Source organism: Xiphophorus couchianus, chromosome 13, assembly GCF_001444195.1.
Source record: "Xiphophorus couchianus chromosome 13, X_couchianus-1.0, whole genome shotgun sequence".
Lineage (NCBI taxonomy): Eukaryota > Metazoa > Chordata > Actinopteri > Cyprinodontiformes > Poeciliidae > Xiphophorus > Xiphophorus couchianus.
The window spans coordinates 22,552,039-22,565,473 of NC_040240.1; the positions used below are offsets into that span (position 1 = coordinate 22,552,039).

At 36.4% G+C, this 13,435-nt stretch overlaps 1 protein-coding gene across 1 annotated transcript in view; it reads right to left on the minus strand.

Annotated features, from left to right (window-relative positions):
• Positions 1–13,435, minus strand: part of grin2da (glutamate receptor, ionotropic, N-methyl D-aspartate 2D, a) — a 178,275-nt gene that overhangs the window by 13,775 nt on the left and 151,065 nt on the right. The window contains exons 14-16 of the mRNA XM_028036850.1: positions 12,341–12,501; positions 6,674–6,743; positions 6,059–6,176 (exon numbers count right to left, since the gene is read on the minus strand). Of these exons, the coding sequence (XP_027892651.1) occupies positions 6,059–6,176; positions 6,674–6,743; positions 12,341–12,501 (349 nt within the window). The remainder of the gene's footprint in view (positions 1–6,058; positions 6,177–6,673; positions 6,744–12,340; positions 12,502–13,435) is intronic.

Sequence of the window (13,435 nt, forward strand, 5' to 3'; positions counted from 1 at the left end):
GTAACATTCTGGAGAGAAGTTATATTCAGCATATGAATAAGCAAAAAGTGTCTTCTTGGTTGGGAGATGTATTGGATTGGACAGAAAACACAGGAAAGTAATTGGAAGGTAGTGCAAAGGCTACTTTGTGAGTGACAGAAGTAAATTACTTTTGGCACTGTCATGTCATCTATCTCAGAGAAAAATTGCTTTGTGAAGATATCAACAAGTCTTTAAAAGATGAGATAATGATTGAAAAACCAGTTTTAGAAGAAATATGTTTTTATACTCCAAAGGATGGTGGATGCAAAATATTTTATGCTTTGTTTTTTTATGTAACAAATGCTCTACACACTGCACTCACTGGCAACCAAAACAAGGATACTGAATAAGAAAAAAAAAAGCAAAAAAAAAAGTCATAACACTTTTCTCACAATATAAAATCAAACTTTAGTCAAGGAAAAAAAAAAATCACTGTTAAGACATTTGTTTTTAACCTGTCACAGTTATCGCCACTCACAAAGATTTACAAAAATATACATTTGAGAAAATATTTGTCATTGCTGCTTTGTTACATTGTTGTTATTTATTCATAACTTCCCAAATATGTTTCCCTGGATATACATACAGCATGAAGAGAACTATTTCTTGTAGCATTTCTCTAGTTGTTTCAGGGTTCTTGTCATCAAGACAATTTAAACACCAGGAGTCTTACAAAAAACAATGGACTCTGTTAGAAAAGTATAAAGAATCACTATTTAGTCTATGTATTGGGCTATAATCGAAATGTCTGAAATCAATAATCAATGTGTCTGTTTGACCCTACTTGCAACGCTGGTTAAATACGATCTATCACACACGCTATCATTCCTAGATATTCTTTTTGTGGATAAAAAAAATGCCCTGGAACATGAAGGCAGCCAGCATCTTCATAAGCTGTGCCTGGAATGCCGAGGCAGAAAACACAGAAAACAACAAAAAACATTTTTTTCTTTATGGAGCAAAAACAAAGTATTTTTTTAAATTACATTATTTTATTGTCTGTTGAAACTATTAGACCGCTGCAACTGTGTGCACTGTGTGTGGGTCTGAGGGGGTGCGTGTGTGTGTGTAAGGGAAAAGTAAGAATTAGGCAGTGGTAAATGGCTGGTTGAATGAAAATAATCAGTTTCACATTTTGTGCAAATAAAAAATAAAACATTTTAAATGAACAGAAACCATAAACGGTGTTATCAAAAACATACATAAAACGTTGGATGTGAAAGCGGCAACCCTCCACCAGAAACAGATTTTTAGGGTTGAATTTAGGAGAAAATAAATCACACACAGAGAGGTGTAATTACAGCACAGCATTCAAAGCTCTATTTATTTTATCCCCTCTCTGTAAAATTTACATTTCAAATACCTGCAGACATAAAGCTGATCTGCATATGCATTATAAATGTGCTGTTTTTGACTGCAGGTAGAGTAAGTTCATGTTTATATGTGGCTAAATGAGCAGAAGCTTGCACCGTTAGAACGAAAGCAGGGATGCTGGATAAAAATGTTACGCAACACATGATTTTTCTGTGTGCTCATAGACATCATTCAAAACAATCTCTACTGAATAATTTTCACTACATATTTAACCATAACAACATGTAGGACAATAATGATACTGAAATGTTTAGAGGCACACATGTTTGGGTGTTCTCAAAGCTCTATTTTGTGAAGTAATTCAGGGACTAGCGTATTAATTATCTTGTCCTACGCTGTTCAGACCAACGTTTTTTTTTTAAATGTCTAAACGAAAGTTTGATGGAAAAAGCAGAGTAGTTACCAATGCACATTTGTTTTTTTAAACAACAAAACTCCAACTGTGGAAAGACACAAAGCAAGACAGGAACACTGCAGATCCACACAAAAATCTGACTCTTCTTTCGGTCTATAAAATGAAGATCAACATCTGGGTCAATGGAAACTCAGAGCAATTTAAAAAAGGATGTAAACAACAAAAGAAATCAATTTCCCCCAGGTGTATTGTACTGTGGCAGTTTTCCCTACCTTCAGTGCCAAAAAATGTTCATATTCACATTTTCTTTTATGTTTTTTTTTTTTTGTGCATGTGTGAGTTTTATTGCTTTTGCTCAGTCAGCATGAAGCTGTGTGAGAGGCACAAAGAAACAGTGTGGTGGAGGCAAACTTTGGATGTATGCTGCTGTGGGATTTTCACTGAAATACAATGTCAGCAGTTATAAGTGCATATACTTCTGCATCTGGGTGTTCTTATAGCATCTCTTTAAAGGTAGTTTATTTCTCTAAACTCCGTTGGAGCCTAGTGTAACTCGGCAGTAAGCTATCTCATCTTAAAGAGATTATGCTACAAGCACTGTTACGCCTCAGATTTTCTCACAAATGTACACAGAATTTCCAATTTTGTCAAAGCCTACAATGAAAATGAAGTCCTAGAACATGTAATCACATTTAGACTTAAAAGTCAGCTTTTTAAAAAGATGCTCAATAAAGTAGAGGATTGGATTCTCAGCGTTAGTTAAAAACGACCCAGCTAATCAATACAAGCTTTCAATATGCAACATTGTTTCTGCACACAAAGGTAATGCAAATAGCTCTGGTCTTTGAGAATGTGAAGCTGTGGCTGCAATTTAAGTTAATATACATAAATATGGATAGACATCCCAATGTAAAATTCCCCATTTAATTGCATTAGCACAGAGTGAAGTTGAAGCTTTTTTTAGAAGCAGTTTTGTCCTTCCATCTTGTTACAGAATTAGAAAGAAATATAGAAGGACATCAAATGAAACAGCCAGACATCTCATTTTAAGAAGGAACAGGCATATTTTACTTTTAATATCCATGTGCCATCAGCCAGTAGGGCCATCTACCCCCGGGAGCTGCTGTCACTGCTTGCACTGAGGCATTTGCCACCATCTCTTGTTCACTAATTGCAAAGAGGCTAAATTACTCCTCAGGGAAGCCAATTTGATGACTGACCATGTGAAAAAAAAGGAAATGACATCCCTCTAACAAAGAGGTGGATTACGAGGACCAATTACAGAACCCGTTTAGAGCCACAGTGCATTTTACAGCGCCTGATAAATTAATATATATTTGAGGTTGATTACATGATTGCTGCAGCTCAGACTTTAGGTTCCAAATGAATAACCCGAAGAGCACAATTAAGCAAAACAGTAGAAGCAAAAAAAACATGCTGGTCCCACAAATAAGCATGGAAATTTATTCACACTCCTGGATGAACAAGCATTTTCCAGTATTTCTAAACACATACTTATTGATTTGTTTATCTATTTGTCCTACAGTTTGCAATGTTAATAGTCTTTAAAGATCCTTTTTGTCTGGGAGAATTGTTAAACTTGTAAATAAATTACACTGAGCTGTCCTATTTCTCAGCTTTTTCAGGCTTTTTTATACTATTCAGACTTTTGTTCTGTCTTTTTTATAGCTTCAATAGATGTAGGATGTCAAATAAAACCCAATTTTGTATAAAACAGATATGTTGATTTCACCTTTAGTGAGAAATGGCATCTGAAGTTCTCATCTCATACCAGAAACAAACTTCTTGGTTGAATGGAAATTATTTAAATGAGAGAAAAATGTAAAAAATCTTAGTCATGTGTGACTGGTTTGGCTCTTGACCTCGAACACTGATGTGAACAGCTGTCATTTCTTACAAGTTTTGCTCTCTTTCCTTTAACTAGTGGCTTGAATAACTTTTTCATACATTTTAAACTCTAATGAGTTCTCTGTCTGATTTCACCTGTCTTTTTCATTAATTATCTTATTCATACTTCACCCAATCATAAAGTCTTGGAAAGGAAACATTCTCATGTCAGTTTAAATTAAAATTCAAAACCAATTGTGAAACTGCTTGGCCAAAAAAACCAAAAAAAAAAAACATAACAAATAGGCTACTTTATCAAAGTTTTCAAAGTTCTAAGTTTCTTTCTGTATCAGAATAAAATTCCACCATTAGAATCAGTGAATCCTTACAGCACTGATAAATTATTTTCATTTTGTACTAATTAGTTTATTTAAGATAAGAGATGTATTAATTCTTGTCTTCAAACCTTTGCTCTGAACCATCGCACATGCACCTGCCAAGATTCTATCATTTTTCTTGCATTTTATTTAATAACTGCCCATCCTTATCCCCATAGAGAGGATTGAATTGTGCCTCCAAGAGTGTTTTCAAGAGGCCAGAAGTATCACAGGACCAATTCCTGATGACCATCATTAATCAGTCTGTTGCTTGTGGCATCATGTCTGATTTATATAAAAAAATCACTGTAACAATACTGTAGGGTTTTCCACCACAGTATTTCCACTGTTAGACCGATGTCCATGCTTGAGTCGATTCTTAATTGACTTAATTACTCATATTGGTTTTCCGGCAAGTTTCCAGTAATGGTTTGATGGTCCCTGTTTTATTAAGTTTTAAAGCATCAAAATGCATAGAGACAGTTTTATTGCACACATCACATTTTTCCTCATTACAGTACTAACAAAAATTATGTTTAAGAACCAGCTTATCTCTGACTGACAGCAGCAGTGCTAACTTTGAAAGCTATACAAAGTTTTTCATGTAAGATTTGAAACATGGTGTGGGCCATATTTCTGCCTTCTATTAAGTAATACAGAAGGTTGAAAAATGGTTCTTTCCTGTGAACCAGCATTTTGTTGCCAGAGTCAATGCTGGAGGCAATAGAAACAAGCATTTTAGAGGACACCTGGATTTGATGGCCTAAACTGAAAAACTTGATCTAGATGAGGTTGTGTTCCTTTCACCGTTTTCCCTTACAGCCATGTTACTAGTGCTTTGAAACCCGCGTCATGTGGGTCTAAAAGTGGGAATATAAGGGGTATTTGTTTTCTTTCTTTCTGCACATTAACTCCTGGAATGTCTTTGAAGTTTGTACTCTGCTTTTGATGTTCTCATGTTCATCGTGGTGGGTGTATAGAACAGTGGGGTTGAATTCGCAATGTTCTCCCACATTATGACTATGTATGTTACTTTTTTGTGAATTTATTTTTTGTTGTTAGTATTATTATTATTATTATTATTATTGTGAGAGATGACAAATTATATTGTGAATTTTTTTACATAAAAGAAATGGCAGGTAAGGTAATGTGATGATGAAGTCGTGTACCGTGTCGTGTTAAAGACAGTTTTATTTTGCTATGGCATTGTGTTTTCTATGTTAGTAAGAGACTGGTAAGCAATAGTTTGAGAGAGTTACTCATGTGCTTATCTCTAAGCTACTCCTCATGTCAAAGATTTTACATAAAGTCATCTTTAATGCAAATGGAATTGACAGATCAGATGTGTTTAAGTCATGAAATCAGATTGTGAAACTTCTGTTTCACATATTTTAGATTTTGCTGCGATAACGATTCAAAAAACATGCACATTTTTTTTTTGCCTGGATGAAATTTATGATGCTTCAGGAATTGTTTAATCCTCTGTAGTACCTCTGAGTTGTAGCGCCTCAAAAGTATGTTTTCTTTCTTTTTTTTTTTTACCCCTCCAGGGGATCTATTTGTGGGCTCTAGTGTCCCCCATACGACAGCAGGCCGACAGGAAACAGGGAAGGAGATGGGGGAAGACATGCGGCAAATGTCGTCGGGTCCGGGAGTCGAACCCGCGACGGCCGAGTCGAGGACCCAAGGCCTCCAAATGTGGGTCGCGCTAACCCCTACGCCACCATGGCACACCCGTATGTTTTCTTTCTTGAAAAGAAAACATACTTCACATGCTTCACATATCAGGCAACCTGGTTCAAAAATTTAGAAGAGATTTATCATTTCTATGCCTCTATTAGCTGTTCTTGAGCCCTGGAGACATCTCAAATGTAAGTGTTTTATACTGCTGCTTGACTAATATCAGCACCTGGTTGTGTTTAAATTTTCCTCAGAGAAATTAAATATAAAATGAGTTCTTGTTGGTATGCTTCAGTCTTATTACTCAGTCATATGATAATTACATGGAATATAAAAATATATCAAGTCTAAATTTTCTTTTTCTTCAACTGCATGTAATGTGAACTGTCTTTTTTTCTCTTACCATCTCCAACTAATTGCAGCAGAGCCAGGTCTAATGGTCGTTTCCAGCGAGAATTCTTGTGCAGGGCGATGCCATAGCCTGTGGTGGCAAACACTTTCCCAGACCCAATGGTCATCACCTTATGGGATCAAGCACATATAGATAAATAAACATTATTACATCCCTTCTGTCACTGCTGCCTCAGTGCGGTTATCTCTGTTTAAATATCTACGTCCCTTAAAATCCCAGCACTGGAGAATGAGAAATGGTTTTGGGGAGGGGGTGCAGCAGTTGTAGTAATTACTGCAGCAGTGGCTGTTGTATGAACCAGCTGGGAGCGTGGGCCTCACACAGACATCATTACAAATTATGACTGAGAGATTTTTATCCGTCCTGCAAGAGCCGCATCAGATGCAACCTTATAAATAAATCAACATCAGTGCTGTCTAAAAATGACATTATTAATTTAGCTAGAGGCCCAAGGGATCAATAAAATGGCATCTGATGTGTTTGTTTGATTTATTGAAGGCAGATTTGGCCCTTGTAGAAATGTTTATTTAGAAAGCTTACAGGGATTTCCTGCCCATATGTATGAGTGTGTCAGTGTGCAGAGCTGTGAAATGGCAGATTCCTTACCTTGCAGCCCTCATCCTTCCTGGCCATATAGTTCAGCACAGCAGCATCATAAATAAAGGCATCTAGTTTTCTGCAAGGGAAGAATGAAGGTGGAAAATTACATCACAGAATTGGAAATCACTGCCCTGGAGCTAAATGACTATAGAACAAGCACACAAAATGACGGAATTGGAGGAAAAACCAGCACTATAAAAACAACCCTGCACAAAAGAAAACTGATTTTAAAGGAGGCCATTTTCTACACACAATTCTGTACCAACTTTCAAAAATCTTACAAGGAGATATTTATCATGGTGGAGGCAAAGATGTCATTTCTTCTCCTACAATAGCCACAAAAGAACAGAATACAATGCAGCATCAGGGGAGGCTGAGATTCAAGTAAAAGGGAGTGAATGCCGCTTTAGCTCAGCAGGAGAAAGGCTCACAGTTGCTGTAATCTCCATCTGCAGCTGCCCGCAGAAACACAGATTGTTACATAAATGTGCAGACATGTTGATCTTGCCAGCATTCTCCAGCTACAGTTCTGTTGAAGTCACATTCGAAATGTTATCCATTTCCCATTTCTTAACATATATGCAGATAATTTCATGGTCAAAGTTGAAAAGTATCCGGATGACCCAAACACCACAGCTACAATCATTTCAGGTGTAAATGAGCTCTTTTAGTTTACTTTGAAACTTGGAAAATCTCTCATCAAGCTCATGTTAGTTCCAATGATTCCATAATATCCTAAGAGAACTACTCTTTATCTGACTGTACGTCTACTGAAGTGTCTAAAAGTAAAACAGACAACTGAGTCATCACAGATTAGGATTTTCAGCAGCTCTCAATTTAGGCTCCCCAAGCAGTCACAAGTAAGGTTAAATGTTAATTTGAAAAAATATGTGTGATATTTCATTAGTCCAGAACTAGCTCTCAGTTCTATTGTTGACTCCGATTACTCAGGATGCTCCCTTAAAGGACAGGAAACCTCCTCTTCAGGACTCCCTGCATCTCGATGCATTACAAATACCACTGCACCACATTACTTCTCTGTACCTGTTCTTAAACTGCCAGAATGTTGCTTTGCTGAAACAGCTTTGAGAAAGAAACAAAAATTACTTGAGCTTATATGATTAGGGAATTGGTTCAGCCTGATAAACTGGCTTAACCAAAATGTTTTCTGCACATTTTCACTCCTTTCATCCAGGAAAATCTAATTTATTTGAACTTTTAGCTCCAAATTGAACATAATGTAGCAGTTTTGCAAACTGATAAGTAGTGTTTGTTAGCTATTTGAAAGTATTGCAACAAGTGAAGATGAAAATCACATATATTTTTTACAAAACAATAAATAAACACATTTTTCAGCTGAATCTCAAAGTTGATGCATCACCACAAAAGACCTGAAAGTATGCAGTGCTGGTGAAGAAGAAAAACAATAATTGAGTATATTACATCTGAATATCATAAAATACAAAGAAATAAACCAAATAATGATTCCCTCTCCTTGCCATACACACAATGTACTAAAATGTTTACCAAACACTTTTAATCAACTTTAAAAGTGAGGTCAAGCAAGACGCACAGCTCTAATAAGAAACATAACATAGAAATACTTCACAGGAGTTTCAAATTAGGCAGGCTGTGAAAAATGAATGGAGATAAAAAGTGAATTAAAACCATTCATAATGGAATAATAGACTGAATTTAACAGCTCAGCTCAGACTGATGATGCATATCTGAGCATATGATGATAAATTTGTCAGTACACCTGCTCTTCCACTTCCCATTCATTTATATTCACACTGGGGAAGCAGCATGCTACAACCAGGCCCATCATAGAAGCAGACTGCACTTCAGGATGCAAAACTGGGAAGAGGTGAGGAGGTTATGTCTACAAAGGAGAGAGGAAGCGGAGGAAAGAGGGATGATGAGGAGATGATAGATGAGATTATTTGAGGGTTGGGAGAAGTAACTGCGGAGAAACGGCAAAGACATCCATTAGCTGTTAGCAAGGAGTTCATGAGGGAGGAGGGATACACAAAGCAGAATAGATGATTGTAAGGAAAAAGTGAGAGGGGAAAATAAGGAAATTCAATGTTTGTCAGAAATTCCAAGAATATTCATGACATCTGGCTTTGAAAGCATGAACTTATGTTTCCTTTGTAAATAATATCAAGTTGGGATGAATCCAGGGAGATAAGCAGAGTGAGATAAACAGTGGATAACGAGAGAGGGAGTGAGATGAAAAGATAGATAAAGAGAGGTAGTTGCTGATTTCGGAGGCACAAGGAAGATGAGCAGATATGATAAAAGGAATGCATCATCATGGAGCACATCAAAACTTGTTCAGTCATGTCTTATCTGCATTGCTCCCCCTCAATCTTAACCCCCACACTCCTTAAACAGAATTAACTGAGCAATGTATATTTTACTGTAAGGAGCTTGGTGGTCATGATTTTCCCACCGCACTGCGGTTGTGGTTGGTATGTATTATTAACAAGCTGTTCATTTTCTTTGGCTGTTTGTTTGCCTCTCTCTCCTCTTCCTTCATGCAGCAACAATGATCCTGATGGGACCTCAGAGGTTACAACAGTTAGCTGAAGCTTCTGAGGTAGCACAGATCAATGCGCTCACAGTCACCCAAGAGGATTGTGCTAATGAGCCGAGTGTGGATGAAACAACTGCCTCAAGTAAAGGATAAAATTTGTCAAAAAATAAAGAGTTTACAGGTTTGGTGTAGAGTTTGTACATCTCAAACGTTTCACATTTTGTCTCATCAAATCACAAGGTTTATTGATTTAATGAGTTTATGTAAGTGGCCAACACAAAGGACCATGTACATTGTTTAAAAATCATTTATACTTTTATTTAGCTACCTTTACTTTGACACCCCAAAATAAAATCCAAGGGAATACATTTCTTAGGAAGTCACTTAATTAGTAAATGTAGTTTATCTGTGGTTAATGTCTTATCAGGACAAATCCAGCTGTTCTGTGAAAGCATCCATGGCTTTTTGTAGTTTATTTAAACTGCTGAACATGCCAGACATTTCAGGGATTCATTTTTGAATGGGTTATAAAACATTGTTTTTTTGAAGGACTGTTCAAGCCATTTTTTTGAGAACAACTGTAAACGTTCAAAAGAATGACCCTTTAAATAATCTGTCCTCCCTGGTAACTTGGTAAATAATCAAAGAGGCCATAACTCTGGGGGTTTGTATCCACAATTCCACAATTCAGGTGATAGAATTTATGAACAGGACAACTATTAGCCATCCACTTGACAGATCTAGCCTTTACAGGATAGTGAGAAAAATGAAGGCATTATTGAAAGATGTCATTTCTTCTGTTTGCTACAAACCAAGCAGGGTGAACTAAATATGTGAAATAATGTGCTCTGGTCAGATCCAATGAAAACTAAACTGTTTGGCCTACAAAAGAAAAAATGGTACTAAACGTGCACATCACCGTGAATACTCCTTTTCTGCCGTTAAAAGATTGAGGTGACGGGGTCACCCTGTGTTAAAGGGAAATTTTTAAATGTTACAAAAGACTCCAGGCAAGGGCAGAGTTTCAAATTGCAGCAGGATGACAACATTAACCTAAAAACATAAAATACAATTGACTGCTTTAGTCTAACGTATATCCATGTGTTAGAAAGGCCTGGGTAAAGTCCAGGCCAAGTTTCGAGGGAAAATCTGTTGCAAAACTTCAAAATTGATTTTCACAGAAGCTCTCTATCCAATTTTACAGAGCTTGAGTTATTTTGAGTTGAACAATGGGGAAAACATCCCTCTGCACATGTGAAAAGCTGCAGCTTCACACTGCAGTAAAAGGTGGTTTCATAAAGTGTTAATTTAATGGGTCTGCAAAAGAAATGCAAGGATCCTGTTATGTGCTCTACTTTGTGCTGTTCTCTCATACAGACTAAAGTAAAATCCATTAAAGTTTGGAGTCCAAATATTCTATATATTATCAAATAGATAATAGAAACATTTACAGGGTTTAAATAATTTTGCAAACTGTAAATCAGGTGTAAGTAATATTGTAAAAAATTATATCTGCAGCTACAACACTTGATATTTAACACCAAAACAATTTAAAAGTAAAAATCTGCTCAAAGAAATTGTCGTGTGGATGCTATAAATTTGAAAAAAAAAGCAAATGAGACACGAGTTCAATAAAGAGCAAAGCTGTCTGTCTATAGAGTCACAAAATGTACAATTAATACATTGTAAACTACATCCAATCAGAACATAATAATAGCATCATATATCCTGTAGAACAGAATAGCAATTATAAAGTACAACATTGTTAATGTTGCAAGTGGAAGTGTTAAAACTTCAACTGTTTGGTACTGAAAACTTACAGGCTAAAATAAACCAAACAATCTTTTACAAAATGCATTTTTAGATCCAGCCGTGGGCTCCTCTGTAGTGTTGGAGTGTGTTACACTGAAAAAGTGTGCTTTGTGTTTGACATGGTGTTGGATTAAACCCCTAGAGAAATTAAGCCATTTTGTTTGGTCATTAATTATCTTCCAACTACATTAGCCATCACCTCAGAGTAAAGAATGGGCACCACCGAGTGTATGTTCACAAATTAATGAGATAAACCTATCAGTCAGTGAGAGTTTGACTAAAACTGAAAGTTGTTTCAGAATGTATGTAATTCAGTTTTACATTATCGAGCAACATTGACTTTCTTTTACACTAAATGTGTGATGGACATTTACGCATAAAAGATGTGGATTCCCACATCTAATTGAGTGTTTATTTGAGTTGCTGGTAAATGTGTAATACCATATGCTAAAAAGCACAACCTGTGAGATCTTTTCAGAATTAAATACAAAACTGTTTGGCATCACAGCAGCATCCTTACCTTACTGGTAACTCAATTTGTACAGTGCAACCTTACCACTAACTGTACAGAGTTCACAGATAACTCCATGACAGATAAAGGTCAACAACACTGAAGAGCAGACTAATTGAAAAAATGGAACAAATGCAACTTTTACAAAAATATATATGATCAAATAGGTAGGAAAGACAAAAGCTCGCTATTGTCTGCACACCTTCCCAGTCATACCAGTAGGCAGTCAGTGCTACAGGGTGTGGTAACTCTAAAGCTATGTAAATGAACAGCCTTTGTTAACGCACTCTGGTAGCTGATGAGGATTGGAGGCATTTTTTTTTATTCTGAAACTCTGAAGGTTGTTTTTTCATTGATCTTGTTTCCAGAGTGCCAACAATCAAATGTCCATATCTTTTTCTCTTTTTTTATTTTTGTGTTGACATCTTTAGAAAGCTTGGAATCCACATAGTAAATTACTTGAAATGCCCCCAGGGAGACTTATTTCTAATGTTGTCATAGCGAGTGACATATTTTTATTAAGCTCACATTTCTGTCAGAGAAATATTTTTTAGTGGCCTAATGTAATATTCAATTCCTAAATATGTTGTTTTCATTATGTTGGAATCATCATAAAAAACAGAAGTAGAAGCTTTAAAACACTTTTATGTGAGTAACTAATCTATATAATGTGTTTCACTTAGTGTATTAAGTTACTGAATTAAATTAAGTCAATAACACTCTAATTGATCAAAGATGACTGTATGCATATTTAAGCAGCCCTGCAGCAATTTGTCCCTCCACCACCTTCATTATCTTCTCTCTTTCTTACCCCGACTTTAGGTTGTCAATGGCCTCCTCCACACCTTTCTGGTTGTTGCGGATCATATACTGGTGCATGTTGGGATAGTTGGAGCGGATGTTCTCCTCGGTGCTCCCATTCGGCACTGTACCAAAGCGCAGTGGTGGGTACTGCTCTGTCGGGTGCTGAAACTGCACGAGAGGAACAGGTGGGCAGAGATTAACGTGACAGACGGAAAGTGGGAAGTAAACGCGAGTCACAGGAAAAAATGAGGGAGATGAGTTGATCTCCACTGCAGCATGAAGTGCTGAGGAGATTCAATGTTAGAAAAATTATCCTCCTGTTCATTTACTCATGAGTTTATTTTACAAGTTATGTTTTCATATTATTCTTTTCATATTATTACTTTCATATTATTACTCTCATATTATTCTTCTTTTTATATTTACTTAACTTCTCTTTCTTTTGTAGTATATTATTAACTGTGTTTAGGATGGTTGCTTGGAAGCTAAAAACGTTAAACATTCATGTGTTATTAGTTCCATATGTAACTGATTAGTTGTGGTCAGTCACATGCCCTTGTAAGGGCATGTCCATAGGAGGTTCCAGAATGTAAAGACGGTTGGTCAATTCTCTGTGTGACTGTGTGAAGAAGCCCAACCTCCTTTTTCTATACAATAAAGAGAAATGCAAAGAAAGATCTGGCAGAATTGAGTCCAGACAGTGTTTGACAGCGATTCGTCGCGTCTGTTCTCAATTCTCCTATTCTGCAGAAAAGAAATTAAAAGAAACCTAATCTCTGTCTCTGGCTGATTCTTTGCAGGTTATGACAAAATAAACCTATCATTCAAAGTCTGCACTTTCAAAATGAGGCCTGGAAGGTGGAGTTTTCTAAAGAGGTGGGGCAGACTTTAATAAAACACGCGAGGTTTTAAAGTGTCGTAGCAGCAGGATATGGTTTGCTGTTCTATTGACAGGAATCAGACTGAGGAAACTTTGTTCTCCTAAAGAAAACAAAAATAGCAACCAATTTTGTGTTGACAGTTTTAAATGCTTTATGTTTATCTTGAATGTTTTTTTTTTTTTCATTTTCAACTAATGCAAATCCACATAAAACTTGTAGTT